The sequence below is a fragment of the Brachyhypopomus gauderio genome, chromosome 7 (assembly GCF_052324685.1).
Source record: "Brachyhypopomus gauderio isolate BG-103 chromosome 7, BGAUD_0.2, whole genome shotgun sequence".
Classification (NCBI taxonomy): Eukaryota; Metazoa; Chordata; class Actinopteri; order Gymnotiformes; family Hypopomidae; genus Brachyhypopomus; species Brachyhypopomus gauderio.
The window spans coordinates 1,222,037-1,242,275 of record NC_135217.1 but is presented as its reverse complement, the minus strand read 5'-3'; the positions used below and the strand labels follow the sequence as shown (position 1 = coordinate 1,242,275).

Genomic DNA, 20,239 nt, shown 5'->3' with positions numbered 1-20,239 from the left:
TATCGGGAGCTCACAATGGCTTTTGAAAGCCAACCGAGAGCCAAGCCAACGCTCGTCTGCACATTCATTCCGTCTACCCGAATCTCGCGCTACAGGTTGCTCCTCCCTGTAGCGTGTGTCGAGTCGGGCAGACACGTAGCGCTTATCAGGGAGCTCGTCGCTAAAGCTAGAAACCGAAAGTGATTTCGCCTTGTTTTTACAGCGACGAGACTCCCCTGTACCCACAGCGCAAGGGGAATTCCTGTCTCTGGTTCGTTCACGCTGTAATACCGGAGAGTCGAACCGAATTAAACCAGCCAACATCTCATTACAGCGATTGAACTTACCAGAGTCTCGCTCTCTCGCTGTGTCCTTGTAAGGTCTGGTATTATGTAACGTGGCTTGCGCCACGGAGCGAGGAGACGGACACAATCGCTGAGAAGAGCGAGATTTATTAAAGGGGATACCATACTCATCGTCAGAAAGCCAGGCAGGGTCGATCACAGGAGGGCAGTCCGAAAAACATGCAAACACGGGCATTACAAACAGGGGAACACGAGTGACAGGCGAGGAATCAAAAGACAGGGACACAAAACGGTCGGGTAAAACGCTGAACAAGAACTTCGTCACAACAATCAAACAAAATACCAGACAAAGGACAAGGGAGACTCAGGGGCTTAAATACAAGGAATCTAACGAGGGGCAGGTGATGACAATGACACAGGGGTGTGGTAACAAACGAGAAATCAAAACCAACGAGCAGGGCGGGACAAACAGGCAGGGAACACGGACATGAGGGAACCCAGAGTGACAGCTACGAGAGGGGCCGTTGCCCTACGTGACACCGAGAAATCAATTGTCTGTAGCTAAAAAAAAATCCTATGCTGTCCTATTCGGTCACAGATCGATCACCTTCTCTGGGTCAGCATTTGATAAATCGCCAAATTCCTAGTTCTGACAAATTCTCATAACTAGTATCAAATTACATCTAAGTTTTCTCCCGTTCAGCAACTGCATCCGCCATGCGCTGACAGAAGAAAAAGAAAGAAAGTCACAGATGTCTGTACCAAAATATCCCTATCAGTTTGCACACTGAATGCCCACATGACAACTACGAGTCTAAAGAAGACATTAACACATATTGCTGGCATCTCTACTCAAATGTTTCTTTTTTTCTTTTTCATAGGGAAAAATAATGAATTTATATTTAAAGAGCCACTGTCTTTTAAACTACATAAAGCAATTCTAAAAAAATTAAGCAGAAATAACCTGGGGTTTAGCAAATCCAGGTTACAATAGGATGCCACCTATGCAACAAATCCAGTCGTGAAATTTCCTCGCCCCTAAATATTCCACAGTCAAGTGTCAGCCGTATTATAAGATAATGGAAGTGTTTGGGAAAGACAGCAACTCAGCCACGAAGTGGTAGACCACGTAAACTGATGGAGCAGGGTCAGCACCAAAAGTAAAACCCCACACAAAAAATTAAAATAAATAAAAATACATAAACCCAGTAGCCCATAAACCCAGTAACCCATTTTGGGCAATTCCATGTTCCCAACTTTGTGGGAACAGTTTGGAGCTAGCCCCTTCCTCTTCCAACATGACAAGGACATGACAACATAAATACATGGATGGCAGTGTTTGTTGTGGATTAACTTGACTGAGCTGCACAGAGTCCTGACCTCAGGGTTGCCAGGTCCTACAAAAATATCCAGCACAAAGTCAGTGTAAAACCCGCCCTTCAGAAGCCTAAACTAGCCCAAAGCATATGTCTGCAGTGTTGCCAACTTTTCAAGATCACTTGGAGTAAGATTTGATCTTGGGGGGACTGTGAACCTGGCAACTCTGCCTGGCCTCAACCCGATAGAACACCTTTGGCATGAATTAGAGCTAAGACTGAGAGCCGGGCCTTCTCGTCCAACATTGGTATGTGAACTCACAAATGTGCTTCTGGAAGAATGGTCAAAAGTCCCCATAAACACACTCCTAAACCTTGTGGACAGCCTTCACAGAAGAGTTGAAGCTGTTCTAGCTGCAAAGGGTAGACCAACGTCATATTGAACCCTATGAATTAGGAATGGGATGTCATTTCAGCTCATATTTGAGTCAAGGAAGGTGAGCAAATACTTTTGGCAATATAGTGCATATGTGGCCACTTTGTCTGACCAGAGTAGAGTAGCCTACAGTTTTAAATCATGTCCATAGTGTAGTGAACGGAACACACTGTGATTCTGGGAGAACATTTATCATACTGTCACCTGGTTTGTAAACAGAGACACACTCACCCAGTTTGATACTGTGATGCTAAGAATCAAAGTTTCTTCACAGATCTACCTGATTACCTCTATTCACACTCTCACATGTCAGTCTGATCCAGATAACTTATAATGAGACATTTGTGTAAGAGACATTTTCTGTAATATAATATTTAGCAGGAGTTTGATGTAGAGAGTCATTTGTATACTGGTCCATGAAGGACATGATTTTATGATTATTATAAAAGTTAAAGATCATATACATGTTATTCAACCTGAGCCTTTCCCACATTATAAACTTTAATTATTTTTCTTACTTTTTTCTGTTCTCCATGAATTGATTAAGTGTTCATCTATCAGGTAAGTCCTGTGATGGGGGGGGGGGGGGGGTGAGTGATCTAGTGTGTGTGTGTATGTGTGTGTGTGTGTGTGTGTGTGTGTGTGTGTGTGTGTGTGTGTGTGTGTGTAAATGTACAAAAGCATCATTCTGTAGTGAATGAAATGCAGAAGGTTGTATAAATAGATGAAGATGTGACATCATTTCCTCTTTCATCTGGGTGGTGTTGGTGAGTGTTGTGGTGATACTGGTAAACAGGGCCACACTCCTGAACTCTCTCCTTTCTCTCTCTGATCTCACTAATGTCCCTTCAGCTCTACTGCAGCTGCTGGAGATCATGAGCTGCTGTCTGACCACGAGGCTTTTAGTTCACGTCCCTCTGCCCTGATGGCAGAAGCTTGTAGTTACCATGACTACCACACAGTCTGGGTGTGTCAGTGAAGCTGTTCCCATTGTACATACAGACCCATTATAACAGGTACAGCAGTAGTAATGATGGGGTAACAGTAGGAGCCCCCTTAGCCCCCAGTCTGGACACAATTGCCCCCTCTGCCCCTGCAGTAGCTCCACCCCTGGCTGCCTCCATCAGTCCTTTATTCTGTTAGAGGTTCAGTTTATCAGGGAAACAGCTCAACTCACACATCAGAGTATCATGAACCTACACTCAGAAACTACAGTCTCACACACACAGTACAAACCAGAGTAACACACAGGAGGATGATTTAATCTGTTTATTTACACCTGTTTAATACACCCACATTACCACAGAACTGTGTGATTTATTACAGGTTTAATACACCCACATTACCACAGAACTGTGTGATTTATTACAGGTTTAATACACCCACATTACCACAGAGCTGTGTGATTTATTACAAGTTTAATACATCCACATTACCACAGAGCTGTGTGATTTATTACGGGTTTAATACACCCACATTACCACAGAGCTGTATGATTTATTACAGGTTTAATACACCCGCATTACCACAGAGCTGTGTGATTTATTGCAGGTTTAATACACCCACATTACCACAGAGCTGTGTGATTTATTACAAGTTTAAAACATCCACATTACCACAGAGCTGTGTGATTTATTACAAGTTTAATACACCCACATTACCACAGAGCTGTGTGATTTATTTCAGGTTTAATATCACTCACTGTAAATCTGATCAGTCTGGAGTTTAACTGTGTTTCTCAGCTGACTGTATTCTGATTGTGTGCTACCAAACACAGTACGGTGAGTCCTCGCTTAACGACGCGTCTGGTTAATGACGGACCAGAGTTACGACCGACTTTTTTTTTTCGAGCGGTGCGCGGAGGAGCAGTGGCAGCACAGTGGAGTGTTGTTGTGGAGTGTAGTGGAGTGTTGTTGTGGAGTGTAGTGGAGTGTTGTGGAGTGTTGTGTACGATAAGCTGAGGCAGCACAGCCTCCACCGCAGCCCATCTCGGCAACGCGATCGCTCTTTCTCACGCTGTACACACGCATGAGAACATTGTTAGTTTTTTTTTCTATAGGCTACTGTATTTACAATCAAAGCGTATCTAAATCAAGAGGTTACACATAACGACGAAAACAAATACGGACTTTTCAGTCTCTAACCCCGTCGTTAAGCGGGGACTAACTGTATCAGTTTACAACAGCTACAGTCAGCAGGGTCTCCATTCTTAATAATATCAGCTCTCAAAAATCCACACTGGTCCTTCATATAACACACAGTATGACATCATGGACCCTTCACTCTGTTTAATTCACTTCCACAGGGAGACAGAAGATGGACAGAAGAGGAGAGAATGAAAATGGAGGAATCTGCTCTGCTGACTGGTGAGGAGGAAAATAAGAACTTTTGTGCAATGTGATTTTACTCATATAGGTTTTAATCACTGTACGGTAGTTTCAAGTGTGGTTATGACCACTACAGTTAATAGTGTAGTTATAACTAATAAGTTATATAAAAAGTTATAACTTAAACTGTGGTTATAACCACTGCAGTTTATATTGTTGTTATAACCACTGTAGTTTGCAGCTGTAGTTATGGTGTGGTTATGAGTGCTTATAGGATTTATAGATTTATAGATACAGTTTTTCTCAGTCGATTTGGTACATTTCTCACATCATGGTTTACATTGGCATCACAAGTGCATTTCTCAAAATAGTGCCAACAGCAAAACTCAATGAAATACTTGCAAAAGCACATACTTCACTCAAAATTCTTTGTATTTGCCTCAAAATCAAATATTTAGGTCAGTCAATTTGTCAGTGCCATCAGAATATCTAGTCTGTGTGCCATTGCCTATAAACAAGGCAGTCAAAATACTTAGTCATGTTGTCAGTGCAACTGTAAGTCACAGTCAGTGCAGACTGTATATTCTGATGGAATCTAGCTAAGATTTAGATTTCAAGAACGCTGCACATTCTGTGGTATATCAAATACATGTTACACACATACAAACTTACACGAAACACAAAGTTACACATGATTGTATGTGGGAGACTGATAGCAAGAAATTGGACTGGAATCAATATTGTACAGCAATATTGTTTGACTGTATTGTTTACACTGCAATTTGATTTAAATTCAGAAAAGACAGACAACTGACTGGAAAAACTGCAAAATTAATAACTTACTCTACACATTCAAAACAACCTGGGCACATACAGCCTTCTCTTGTTGAGGTGTGAAAATGGAACCTCAGCGCCCCCCCCCCCCCCCCCCATAAGCTATATGGTATAAGAATGCAAAAATTCAAAACAAAAAATTGAATAACGTCAGAATTTGTCAATGTGCATTACAGCAGAGAGCACATTTCTGAATTTACATACATTTTCTCTATGAAATGTTTGAACAATTGAAAACACAGTTGTTCTTCTAATATTCAGCTGCACCCAGTGACCAGCTTCAGCCATTGTAAGACCATGACGTAAAACATGGTCTACAATTGTTGCCCTTATTTGACAGTTTTGTCCCCTCAGCCTTATACCACACAGCCTTTACCCCTCTACACCACAGTCTTACCCCTGTACACCACACAGACTTATCTCTGTACACCACACAGTCTTACTCCTCTTCTTGGCTGTTCACTCTGTACATGGCCTTATCTTTCCATTATGAGACTTTGTGATACTGTTGTTAGGGCTGACCGCAGAGTCGCTCCTCCTGTTGCCACAGGAGGGGACTCACGAGCCAGTGCTCGCTGCCGATCCAACACTCGTTCACGGACCAGCGCTTGCACGCAGACCAGCATTAGTTCGCGTTAGGGTTGCCACCTAGGTTTGTGGTTTGATCATGGTTTGATCTAACCTAGTTAAGACCGGGACATTAAATGAATTTTTTTTTTTTGCCGGGACCGAATATTAAAAGGAAGGAAAACCGGGACAAACCGGGACAGCCCGGGAAAACCGGGACGGTCATGTGAAAACCGGGACAGTCCCGGGAAAACTGGGACAGATGGCTACACTAGTTCGCGTACGCGTTCTTAAACGAGTAATCAGCGACGATAACCTGCAGCCTTTCTCCTCCCTATTTTAGGAGGATGGCTGCAGAGTCTCGTTGCTGAGTTGTTTGTTGCCATCACTATGCGCATTCAGTCAGCCTCTTGTCACTCCTTGTTGTTATACTTACCTTATCAGTCGTTTCCGAGTACGTTCACTCCTTCGCAAGTTTTGGCCATTCTCAAGTTTTCCAGCCCTGTTATTTCTCTATTCAGTTTCGTTTGTTATTTTGGGAAGAGTTTTTTGTTTGCTCCCATAGTGGTCTGTGAGCCAGCTACTTCCCCTGGCATCTTCAGTTTGTTTCTTTTGTTTTGGTTTTCTCACGTCGAGTATTCCGCGATCTTTTAGTTTCTCTTTCTGTTTTGAGTTTCCTCCGTACTTCCCTTTCACTGAGTTTTTCTTTTGCGTTTTTCCCGCATTCCTTTTGGCAGAGGTTTCAGTTCATTGCTTTATTTTGTGATTGACATTTGGTTTTTTCCCGGTTCAACATTTCACAACTGCAGTGTTTAGCGTCTATAAATGTTTGCCAATTACAGTAAAGGTTCATGAGACGCACCTCTGACCTATGGTTGGAACCATTGGTTGTTCTAAACCTTCACAAATTTCCTTTCTTACTGTAACTGAATGTTCACCTGCAAAAAATTTATCAAATTAGGATAAATTACAAAAATGTAACAAAAATCTAAACAAAAAAATAAATGTAAAATGATGCCTTAGAGATTATGACAACATGTTCGGGACTTTTGCATATAATGACCTATACGATGACCTAAAGACAATGTTTTGGAGGGTAAGACAATTCAACTGTGATGGGCAGGGAGTGCAAAATAAAATGTAAGCAATCACGCCAAGTCTCAGGGGAAAAGGATGGTTTAATTGAGAAAGTGCGCAAACCAAAAACCTGTGACATACTCCGAATTAAAGATACAATGACCAGCGGTCAACTGGTACAAAGACAAGACATATAGGCTATAGATAAACAAACGACCCTCAGGTGAGACGGATCACGGGCTCTGCCCACCTGAGGGACGAACACAACACAACAACAACGACAACTGCCGCTGTAGACAGAGGCAACCAGTAGGGGGCCCGCTGTACCGTGACATCAACAGACTATCCGTACAGCACATTTTGATAAACATGACATAAGCAATTGATAATGTAAAAAACAACAGACAATTGTCCATGTCCATTTGCAAAATGTTAAACACAATGAGAAATGACAAGGAGACAAGGAGATTTGGAGATTGAATGAACAGTTTTGAGAATTTCAATTTTGATCTGAGAAATGAACCAAATGGTCTGAGAAAACCTGTAATACAGGGGGTAATGTGATAAATAGATGGGGTTCTAGAGATAATACAGGGGTAATGTAGTAAATAGATGGGGTTCTACTGATCATACGGGGGTAATGTGATGAATAGATGGGGTTCTAGAGATAATATGGGTAATATGGTGAATAGATGGGGTTCTAGAGATAATATGGGAGTAATGTGGTGAATAAATGAGGTTCTAGGGATAATATGGGGGTAATGTGGTGAATAGATGAGATTCTAGGTATAATATTCTAGAGATAAATCCTTGTAAGACCAGTTTTCCTAAAGAGACGCTCCAGCTGGCACCCTGTGTTTTTACACTATATGGAACGTGTCACGGTGAGGCGGCCCCCTACCGGCCGCCTCTGTCCACAGCGGCTGTTGTTGTCGTTGTTTGGTGACGCCATGTGCGTCCCTCAGGTGGGCGGAGCCCGTGATCCGTCTCACCTGAGGGTCGTTTGTTTGCCTATATATGTCTTGTCTTTGTACCAGTTGACCGCTGGTCATTATATCCTTAATTTGGATCTATTGCATGGGTTTTAGGTTTGCACACTTTCTATTAAACCATCCCTTTTCCCTGAGACTTGGCGTGATCGCTTCCTTTTGGTTCGCACACCATTTATTTTCGCTCACCCTACCCGTCACAGAATGACCAGCCACCTTTCGGAAGCCGCCGAGTCTCTTTTTCTTTCTCCTTCGTTCATGGTCATATCTCGTGGTAAGTGTTTGTCAGCGTGGTGTTTTGTTTGAAGAGCTCCGCCGTGCTTTTGTGTTTTGTATGTGTGTAGCACGGCGAGGACCAGGGCAGTCTGCTCTGGGAAAGCTCTTCGTGTCTGTTGTCAGTTTGTGTGAAGAGTTCCGCCGTGCTTTCGTGTTGTGTCCGTGGCACGGCGAAGACCAGGATTGTCTTCCTGGAGACAACTCTTCGTGTTGTAAATGTGTGTATGCGTGAACGGACGTGTCGATCGGTATGCGCGCTCATTGTGTTATATGTTACATGTTCTGTGTGTGACGCTGGTGCCGCTCCTCACCGTCGCCTCGCTCCCCGTGTTGTCTTGTGTTTCATGTGGGGAGCGACTGCGAACGTGAGCGGCGCGTCACTGTGTCTGTTTATGTAGAGAGCGCGTTTGTGGGTCCCGTCTGTTTATGTGTACGCCGTTTTGTTTGCTTGTCTAGTATTAGCGTGTGTGTTTTGTCCTAGCGTGATGTCAACTGTTAAATGTAATTCCACACATGCTCCTCCCCTTAAATGTGTGTTGTGGGGGGGACCGGTTGTGGTCCCGTGCCACGGGGTATGGCACGGAAGGCGTCGGTGAGGCGCGTTTGTGTTTTGTGTTTGTATATGTGTGTGTGTGTGTGTGTGTGTGTGTGTGTGTGTGTGTGTGTGTGTGTGTGAGGTCGTGTTCTCTGTGCAGGTGCTTCTCCCTGGCGGTGTTCCTGGACCTTGTGAGGGTCTCCACCTGGCAGGAGCCCCCTTGTGTTGTGGGGTGACCGGACCCCGGTCGTGAAGAGCCCCTTCCTAGAGGGCTGGGGCCCCCGGATGTTTTGGGACCATGGGGCTCCGGTCTGAAAAGCTCCTGCTGGGGATGGAGATCCTCCCTCCTGCCCGGGGTGACCAGGAGGCCCTTGGGGCTGCTCCCTAGCCTGCGTCGGGGGTGCTCTGGGCCTCGGTCTCTGGCGCTCCTGGGTTGGGTGGAGGAGTCCACCTTGCGATGAGAGGCCCCGGGAGGGGTTGGCTCCCCAGGAGGCTGGGGTGACCCCTAGCAGAAGGCAGGGGTCAGCTCTGGGAGGAGGTAGGTCCAGGAGGTGAAGTAGCCACGCCTTGGAGAGGTAGCCTGCACACACACACATACACGAGGGACGAGAGGAGCCGTAGCCCCTCGTCCTCACACTTGTGGGGCTCACCGGCTGAAGGCCGGTTAGGGCGTGAGGGCCCTGTGACCGACTGGGGCGTGATTTTGTGTTGTTAACGGCCCGGTCGGTCCAGGGTCCCGCCCGGGGAGGTGAGATGTTTAATGTTGTGTGTTTTATGTTCCAGCTCCCGGACGGCAGGAGGTGTGTTCCTGCCTGTCTCTGCCTTCCTGCCCCTTCGTGTTTTGTGTGCAGCCGCTGTGTGCCACACACCCAGTGGAGGGGAGTGCGGCTTGGTGGGGGGGTCTGTCACGGTGAGGCGGCCCCCTACCGGCCGCCTCTGTCCACAGCGGCTGTTGTTGTCGTTGTTTGGTGACATCATGTGCGTCCCTCAGGTGGGCGGAGCCCGTGATCCGTCTCACCTGAGGGTTGTTTGTTTGCCTATATATGTCTTGTCTTTGTACCAGTTGACCGCTGGTCATTATATCCTTAATTTGGATCTATTGCACGGGTTTTAGGTTTGCACACTTTCTATTAACCCTTATATGGTCCAAGGGTCTGTGGGACCCATTTTTAAAAAATCAGCTTAAAAAAATTCTACAATTTTTTTTTTTTCAAACTGAGATTCATTGGTCCTTGGCTCATTTTCTGTGAGCAACATAAATCAGAAAATATTTTCAATGACCACCCCCCCGTACCCCCCCCTTCACATTTGTATTACATACAGGGTCCAGGGTCCACTGGGCCCTGGGCTAGTCAAAGTGGGCAATCAACATTGGGTTGGGTAGTTGATAGTCGTCTGTATGACTTTAAAGGATATACAAACAAAGGACAGAGGAGTTTGGCATGCAAAGGTGAGCAACCATCAACACTTTTGATGGTTGTCACATCAGGGGTTGATTGCATATTGTCAGACAGCAGACGAAGAATCTCTATAGAGACAAAGGGGTGAGATCTGAAAGAAGCATCTTTTCTCTCAGCCCTCATTATCCCTCCCTCCTCTCTGGACCTGTGTGTGTGTGTGTGTGTGTGTGTGTGTGCTTGTGTGTGTGTGTGTGTGTGTGTGTGTGCTTGTGTGTGTGTGTGTGTGTGTGTGTCTATGTGTGTGTGAGTGTGTGTTTCATCCAATCATGGGGACATGATGCTATAAATGCTAAAAATGCTATAAAAGATGGCAAAGCGATTCTCAGTTCAGACTGCCTTACAGCTGCTATTGGAAGAGACAGAGGATTTTGATGGTGATTCAGAAGAAGAAATTTCAGGATCACATTTCTGAAATATCAGAGTCTGATAGTGATAATGAAAAGGAGGATGAGCAGCAGCCAGCTCCGTTAGCACCAGCCCGTCAGCAGCTAGCCATAGGACCAGCCTGTCAGCCAGCATGATTTATGATTCATTTCCTTATTGTGTTACATTTTAATAAAAAAGTAACTAATAAATAAATGAGAGCAAACTAATTTAACATATGTATTGTTTATTTTACTTGCAATTGGGCTAAATCTGCTGATTATTTTAACAAAAAATGCAATGGGTCCCCCACGCCCAGCTGGACCCCAAGAAGGTAGACCACGCCCGGATCTCATCAGGGTTAAACCATCCTTTTTCCCTGAGACTTAGCGTGATCGCTTCCTTTTGGTTCGCACACCCTGCCCGTCACAGAACGTAGATTAGACAAAAAAGTCAGTAACAGTTTTGCAGTAAAGGTTATTTTACTGTATTAGGGACATTACTGTAAATTGTGGCCTAACCCAAAAAATTATTACCATAATTGTAAACATAACTAGCCATGGTCCCATATGTGTAAAAATACACATATACAAAAAAAGCCACACAAGGGTAAAAAAAACAGGAAACAAAACTGAAAATTCTTGTTAGGTGTAATGTAAACGGTCTTCAGCAGTTGACCACATGTTTTCATCCACATCACATCTGATGCTGATCCTTGCCATGCACCTGGGATAGAAAAGCTTGGTATGCCTTATTCACCCCTGGCAGTCTTCAGCTGAAATGTCTCTGCAGCCGGGATCTATTGCATCCAGGAGGGACATTTGGTCATGGGGCCAATGATGATACACCTTCCACCTCCAGACTGAAAAAAGTTCCTTAGTGGGGTTGAGGAAAGGCGAGTAGGGTGGGAGGAAAAGGGACATCACTCTTGGATGGTCTATAAACCAGTTTGTGATGACATGAGAATGACAGAATGCTACATTGTCACGTCACATTTGTGATATCACATCTTCTGGAACCAGTTGTTGGTAGAGTTCATTCAAAAACAAAAGAAGGAGGTCAATGTTAGGGACCAATCTGGCATTTGTGAAGGACCAAACCAGCACTTGAGATTGCAGGACAAATTGTTATATTTGCTCCTCTCTGACCCGTACATTACTGTACTTCATTTTATTTCATTTATCTATATGTGCAAAAAATATGTATTACAGTAATAGATTTTCAGCTGCCTTTGTTTTTGCAGAACTTTGCATTTTATACAATATTTAAGGTTTTGAACCTTAGGTTTTCATTTTTGACATGCTGTGTACAAGCAATTGTAAATAAGAAAAAAATGATCCAGAATTTTGTTATAGGATAACTGTCACGGTGAGGGGGCCGGGTCGCCACCAGAGGGCGCGCAACCCGGCCAGAAGCCGATCCCAGCACACACCCCCGCGCACGCAGCCACTCCCACAGTCGCAATCACCATCATACTGAGCACCTGTTTCTTGTTTACTTTGCACTTCTTCAGCCCACAGGTCGTCTGGTCCAGTGCTGCACATTGCCGCTACACGAGCGTCTCTGGTTGATAGCGAATCCGTCACTGCGTTCCCTACCGTGTGTGTACACTACGAGCTTCACCTTGCATCCACAGTGTGTGCGCTACGAGCTTTACCTTGCATCTACAGTGTGTGCGCTACGAGCTTTACCTTGCATTACTTGCTGTGTATGCGCTACGAGTGTTACTGCTTGCCATGGAGAATAAACCACCTTCTGTCCAACCCACGTCTCCGGCTGCCTCTGTCCCGACGCCCCCGGCGTCACAATAACCTTGTGTGTATAGAAAATGTAAGCATTATAGAAACATGTAAAATGACTGCATTTTGTGCAAAAACAACATGAATTGTATTAATTGTATAAACACTGAAGACTGATGTTGTGTTCACTGTGTTTAGAGTTTTGAAAATGTGACTACAGATTAGACAAATGCACTCAGTGCAACAGTGCTCAGAGCTTTACTCACAGGGGGATTAGGGTTCTTGCCTTGATCTGGGTAATCCAGACATAATCCCCAAGTGAGTGAGGGATGGGAGGGTCTATACCTGGACACCATTTTTTTAGAGTCTTCACAGTGATGAGACCTGTTCAGTAGCAGGAGATGCAGATGTTTCTGAGATTCAGTCTTTCCAGATGTTTTTCTCTTTTGTAATGACAAAGATCTTCTGCACAGGAATAAGTTATGATGTATTAAATAAGACTGTTAGGATGTATTAAAATGTATTATTACATTGTAGTTTGTACAAAATGGCTTTTCACAAGCATAGTTTTTGTTCTTAGTTAAAAGTTAAATGTCGTTTATTGATTTGATATGTTGATTATTACTTACTTAGGTTTTAAAATTTAACATACTGATGAATTGATAATCTTAATAAATCTCCCATGTCTGTATCATTATTTCAGAGTTTAAAGAGGAAAGGTTTCCTGGACCTGCTCTGAAGAACTTAATGGCCTTAATGAAAGGATGGAAATCACAGGAGGATCAGCTAAAGACTGAACTGGAGCAAACAGACAAACAAACACCCAGTAAAGGAGAATTAGAAGAAGAAGAAATTACACAAGAAGAGAGAGAGAGCATCCGTCAGATCAGAGTGAAGATGAGAGAGATGGAGGAAAGAACAGTGAGAGAAAGAGTGGAGATGAGACAAAGAGAAGAGCAGGAGATGAGAGACGAAGTGAGGGCTGTGGTGGAAGCTCTGAGGAGCTCAGCAGAACCAGTAGAGAAACTGAAAGAAAGGATTAAAAAGCATAAAAAACTAAAATATAGATGTGAGAAAAAGTTATCAGTGGACAGAGATGATGAGAAGAGGAGAGAGCTGGAGAGAGAAGATCAGCAGATGAAGGAGGCAGAACAGGAGCTGAAAAGGTTGCAGGAGGAGAGGAGAAACATGGTGAAGAACCTCAGACTGGAGATAGAGAACAGAGAGAAGAGTACAACTACAGTAATAGAGACAGACAGACAGCTGATCAGAAACCTGCAATTGCCAAAGAACATACTCAGAGAGGTGGAAACCAGTAAAAACCAACTGGAGACACTGGGAAAGGAACTACAGGAGAAGAGCAGCCAACTCCAGGAGATGATGATCCTACTGGAACAACAGAAAACTGAACTGGCAGAAAAGAACAAACAGCTTGAAGAGAAAGACAAGCAGGTTGAGGAGAGAGACAGACTTCTGGAGGAGAGAGACAGACTTCTAGAGGAGAGAAGCAGACAGCTGCAGGGGAGGACAGACCCAGACCCACCAGTCCCACCAGTTACGAGAAGACACGGCAAAAGTTTGTCAAACAGTGAGTAATTTGGTATTTTCAAAAAATGAGGCTTGTTATTGTAAATGTGCCATATTTTGTCAATTGTGATTTTTACACCGCAATCGAAATTTGTCCTCCACTTTTAACCCATCTGTGCAGTTAGAACACACACACACACACACACACACACACACTAGTGATTACTAGGGGGCTGTGGATCACACGTGCCCAGAGCGGTGGGCAGCCCTAGCCCTGCGCGCGGGGAGTAGTTGGGGTTAGGTGCCTTGCTCAAGGGCACCTCAGTCATGGCCTCAGGTCTGGGAATCGAACCCACGACCCTCCGATCACAAGACCAGTTCCCTACCACCAGACCATGACTGCCCCAAAAAGTAGTGGAAATTAGAGTTCTATCACCTTGATCAAGAAACACACAGTCTTAGTGAAGTTGATCAGAGACAATGAAAACCACTAACTTGCCACAGAAAGAGACATGTGATACTGCAGAAGGTCAGGCAGAACTTCCTTGCGCTGTAACAAAGGCCCTCTTATACACACAGGACAGAGAGCTGGAACTGAAAACCTAACATAGATGTTTTTGTAATGTTGAGTGCTGAGGGAAGGACGAGGCACGAGTCTGACCTTGTACAGGCTAACGTCACTTTTATTTCAACACAAAGTAGCACGGACAGCGCACGTATAACACACATATGTGAGGGGGACTCACCTCCTCCCCGTAACGCTTGGTGGGTGCCGAGCACAGGAATGAAGGAGGGCTGACATCTACTTCCTCACCCTCGCCGCAATACTCGGTGACCTCCGGGTACACGGACGTAGGGGAGCCTTCCGCCTCTTCCTCACCCTAATATTTGGTGGGGGCCGAATATACGGACAGAGGGGCGCTCTCCTCTTCTTCTGAGCCCTCCTCCTCCTCCTCGAACTCGCTCTCCGGAGTCTTGTCGTCTTCCCCTCTACTATAAAGCTCCACGGAGCAGACTCTCAGCGGCGAAGGGTCTCTGGAGGAAGGGGAGGTGTCGATCTCGCCATATCCGCCACACATCCTGGCACATCCTGGCGCAGGTGTTCAGCCAACGTCTCATCCCCGGTAGCCTGCGCCTGATGCAGCAAAAACACAACCACGGGGTCTAGCTGCATCTCTTCGAGGCTCATGGGGTTCTTGCGGTGGGGGGCATGGGAAGAAGCATGGTGGTGCCTGCTGGGCCTCTTCCCCTTCTTGGTGCAGGTCGTGTAACCTGGCATACTGTATTTGACTCGTCTTTCTGTAGCGCTGATCGCTGAGGGAAGGACGAAGCACGAGTCCGACCTTGTACAGGCTAACGTCACTTTTATTTCAACACAAAGTAGCGCGGACAGCGCACGCATAACACTTACACATATGACGTGGACTGACTCAAACAATGACGAGCACGGGACACTGCGCGAAATAGACAGACCACATAAGCCCCAAGTGATCACGAGATGAGCCACAGGTGAGACTGATGAACACACTCAGACACAACCACGCCTATGAAGATCCACAGATGCAGACGTCTAGACATAGACGACATAAACACACACCCGAAGGGGAGGGGACAGGGGCTGTAGCGTGACAGTTTTATTAATTCAAATAAAGTGTAATACTATTTGAAAAGTTTCATTAGCACATTCAACATGATAAGCCTTAGAAGCAACTGAAGAATAACATCTGCTACTGTAACGGACGGACAAGGCGGTAGTGACGCAAACGCAAGATTTGAATATTTGATAATAAACCCAGCTCAGTACAAATCAAGGGGAGAGGAATAGGCAAAAATCAGACTCTAACGACAGGATTATACCAACACAAGTACAAAAGACAGGGAACAATGTGACCACTTAGGACATGTAAGAACAGGTACGACAGGTATTAAATGCAACTAATATAAAGCTAGTGGGAAAACAGACAAACGAGTTAAGACCTAAGGCATAAACGTTACAAGAATCGACGAAAATATAAAGAACAAACGTAGAGCAACTAAACATATCAACAAGCAATTCACAGTACGGGGAATATCAGAATACACGGGAAACAGGCAGAACTAATAACATGGATGATGGAGAAACTACGAGACATAGGCGAAAAGGCAAACCAGAATTAAATACACTGGAGAGAGAGTGTGAGGAATAAAACACTTACAGGGAAAGACTTACAAAACTATTGAGGAAATAGCAAGGGTGAAACACAACCAACTAAACACAACATAGAGAGAGCACTAGACACGACGGGGAATAAATACACAGAAACACCAGGAATAAACGAGACACAGGTGAGTAAATATAACAGGGGCGTGACAGACAAAGGGAAACTATGAAAACGGCGAAAACAGGTGGGGCTCCGGAAGATGTGACTTAGTCCATACTACTACAGACCCTAACCTAGTGAGTATTGAGGCCAAATACAAGTTATCCTTTCAAAATAGTTCCTCATAGTCTTTCACAGATTATTTTAATAATGCTCATGTGTTACTCTGCCTTCTGAATAACCTGAACTCAATTCTGGCTGGTTCTGCGGTATTATAGTGAGTGGAGAGACATCAGGCTCAGCAGCTCCACCCAGGAAGAGTAACAGTATGGAAGAATCTCCAAACAGTACGGGATTAATAGAGATACAAATAGAATCTTGAGGATTTATTAACACCCAGGTTGCAGTAAAAAAAATCTGTGTAAATTTCCAGTGAGTGGAGAATCCTCCAGGTCAGATTCTCCAGTACAGGAACCCGTACTGGACCAACAGAACACCGATCTGGCAGAAAATAACAAACAGCTTGAAGAGAAAGACCAGGAGATTGAGAAAGACAGACTTCTAGAGGAAAGAAGCAGGCAGCTGCAGGAGAGGACAGACCCACCAGTCCTAGTCAGGAGAAGATACAGCAATGGTTTGGAGTTGCCAAAAAGTAAATAATTTCTTATTAAATTAGCGGTTTAAAGGTATCACAACAAGGATAAATTTTAAGCAATAAATTAATGTACAAAATAACAGATTAGCTCCATGATATCAGTTATCTGTTAACTCCAGACTCAGCAGCTCCACTCAGGAGTACAAAGAGTTTGCCAAATCCTCCAAACAAGTCATTAATATAGTTCATATAGTGTCTGTACTATTCCTCTGAAAAGTACAATGACCAAAATGCTGAGAAATATTTAATTGAATTATTCATTCGTGTTCTTTTCCAGTGAGTGGAGAATCCTCCAGTCCAGACTCTCCAGTGCTGGTTCCTGTACCAGAACTCAGGCTGGTGCTGCTGGGGAGGACTGGGTCTGGGAAGAGTGCAGCAGGAAACACCATCCTGGGCAGAGAGGAGAGGAGCCAGGCTGCTACATCTACACTCCCCCAGCAGAGTGAGAGCAGACAGGGGGAGGTGGCTGGGAGGAAGGTGACTGTGGTGGACACTCCTGACTGGTTCTGTCCTGAACTCTCTCTGGAGGAGGTGAGACAGAACGTGGGACTCTGTGTCCATCTGTCTGCCCCAGGACCCCACGCCTTCCTCCTAGTCATACCAGTGAAGCAGCCTGCAGGAGAGGAGAGAGGGATGCTGGAGAGAATGAAGGAGATGTTTGGAGATAGATGTTGGAGGAACACCATGATCATCTTCACTGTTACTGAGGAAGAGCAAAATCCTGAACAGTTCATTCAGTCAGGAAGCCAAGAGGTCCAGACACTTGTGGAGAAATGTGGGAACAGGTTTCACTGTCTCAACATTAAGGAGAGTGGAGATGGATCTCAGATCTCAGAGCTGCTGGAGAAGATAGAGAAGATGGTGGAAGGAAACAAAGAGAGATTCTACAGCAGTGAGATCTATCTAGAGACAGAATCTCTGATTAGAGAGATGGAGAGGAAAATCCTCAAGGAAAGAAAAGAGAAAAAAGCAAATGAAGAAAGAGAAATGAAAGAGAAACTGGAAAAAGAGATGAAAGACTCTCTGAAAAAGATAGAGGGAGTGATACAAGGACATGAAGGAAATATCAGACAACTTAATGATCGAACAACTGAACTGGAGAGAAAGATGAAAGAAGAAAAGAACGAAGAAATAAAGAGAGAACTGAAACGAGACCTTGACAGAGAGATAGACCAACGGATAGAAATGGAAAAAAAGGTGAAGAAACTGAAAGAGAAACGAGAGATGGAGAGAAGAGGAATGGAGGAGAGACACAGACAGGAGATGGAGGAGATCATGGAGAGGTATGAAGGAGAGGCCAGGGTGGAGGCAGAGAGGAACCTCATGAAGATCATCATGCCTGAACTCCAGAGAAACATTTTGGTCTCAAAGTCCAAGATGCAGGAGGAGATTAACAGGCAAATGGAGGAGAAGGACAGAGAACTGGAGACACTGAGACAGAGACTCTCAGAGCTCAGAGAGACTCACTCATTGCCTGAGGAGGTTTATGAGAGAACCAGGAAGACCAGCTCAGAGAAACCAGTTCCACCAGCAGAACGGGGATTGTTTCAGATGGTTAGAGACTGGTTCTACTAAAGACAGAAGAGTACAGGAACACAGATGCTGACACAGACTAAACAAAGTCACACACATACACACACTTTAACTAACGATACACACACACACACACACACACACACACACTAAATACAATACACACACACAAAAACACAGACACTGCAAAGGATTTTCTATATATATATATATATATATATATATATATATATATATATATATATATATATATATATATATATATATATATATATATATATATTTCGTAGCCCACCACGACAAGCTCCCCAACCCAGAACCAGCTGTCCTCACACATACACTCAACCTCATATATACATTAATCCCCATATATACACTCCTACATACATACACACACCCCCTTATATACACCCTCATTATATATACACCTACACACACACACACACACACACACACCCACACACCCACACACTCACCCTCATATAGACCCTCACACATTTATACACCTACAAGCACATGTACATCAACACAAACATATACACTCCCACACACATTCACCCACATCCATATACACTCTTACAGACATATATACACCCACAAATGTATGTACACATTCACCCCAATATATACACACACGGCAAAGGATTCTAGCCTCAGCACAAAAAGTTAAAAACTGTAAAAGTTCACGTTTTGAAGTGTTCTGGTTTTGCTTGTGTCTTCTGCTTTTTACTTTCATTTTTAACCACATTTCCTCTTTTTAGCAATAAAAAAATATATATAGAATCTTTTGCTGTGTTTTTGTGTGTGTGTGTTTATCGTTAGTTAAAGTGTGTTTATGTGTGTGACTTTGTTTAGTAACAAAATGTCCGTCAACTGCCAACCAGTTATTGGCTAAATATTTTCAGAAGTTCATAACATGGAGGGTTGTGTATTCTAGTAGAGTGGAGAGTTGTGTATTCTAGTAGAGTGGAGGGTTGTGTATTGTAGAGTGCAGGGTTGTGTATTGTAGAGTGCAGGGTTGTGTATTCTAGTAGAGTGGAGAGTTGTGTATTCTAATAGAGTGGAGAGTTGTGTATTCTAGTATAGTGGAGTGTTGTGTATTCTAGTATAGTGGAGGGTTGTGTATTCTAGTAGAGTGGAGAGTTGTGTATTCTAGTATAGTGGAGGGTTGTGTATTCTAGTAGAGTGGAGGGTTGTGTATTCTAGTAGAGTGCAGGGTTGTGTATTCTAGTAGAGTGGAGGGTTGTGTATTCTAGTATAGTGGAGTGTTGTGTATTCTAGTAGAGTGCAGGGTTGTGTATTCTAGTAGAGTGCAGGGTTGTGAATTCTAGTAGAGTGCAGGGTTGTGTATTCTAGTAGAGTGGAGTGTTGTGTATTCTAGTAGAGTGGAGTGTTGTGTATTCTAGTAGAGTGGAGTGTTGTGTATTCTAGTAGAGTGCAGGGTTGTGTATACTAGTATAGTGGAGGGTTGTGAATTCTAGTAGAGTGCAGGGTTGTGTATTCTAGTAGAGTGGAGTGTTGTGTATTCTAGTAGAGTGGAGAGTTGTGAATTCTAGTAGAGTGCAGGGTTGTGTATTCTAGTAGAGTGGAGAGTTGTGAATTCTAGTAGAGTGCAGGGTTGTGTATTCTAGTAGCGTGGAGGGTTGTGTATTCTAGTAGAGTGGAGGGTTGTGTATTCTAGTAGAGTGGAGGGTTGTGAATTCTAGTAGAGTGGAGTGTTGTGTATTCTAGTAGAGTGGAGGGTTGTGTATACTAGTATAGTGGAGGGTTGTGTATACTAGTATAGTGCAGGGTTGTGAATTCTAGTAGAGTGCAGGGTTGTGTATTCTAGTAGAGTGCAGGGTTGTGTATTCTAGTACAGTGGAGGGTTGTGTATACTAGTAGAGTGGAGGGTTGTGTATTCTAGTAAAGTGGAGGGTTGTGTATTCTAGTAGAGTGCAGGGTTGTGTATTCTAGTAGAGTGGAGGGTTGTGTATTCTAATAGAGTGCAGGGTTGTGTATTCTAGTAGAGTGCAGGGTTG

At 44.1% G+C, this 20,239-nt stretch overlaps 2 protein-coding genes across 2 annotated transcripts in view; both read left to right on the top strand.

Annotated features, from left to right (window-relative positions):
* Positions 1-20,239, top strand: part of LOC143518390 (uncharacterized) — a 113,976-nt gene that overhangs the window by 50,516 nt on the left and 43,221 nt on the right. The window lies entirely within an intron of this gene.
* On the top strand, positions 2,591-18,403 carry LOC143518311 (uncharacterized). The gene is made up of 6 exons (XM_077010752.1): positions 2,591-2,597; positions 4,342-4,402; positions 12,907-13,791; positions 16,309-16,377; positions 16,464-16,682; positions 16,963-18,403. Exons 2-6 carry the CDS (start codon positions 4,372-4,374, stop codon positions 18,258-18,260), a joined length of 2,502 nt encoding a protein of 833 aa, XP_076866867.1. The 5' UTR covers positions 2,591-2,597; positions 4,342-4,371; the 3' UTR covers positions 18,261-18,403.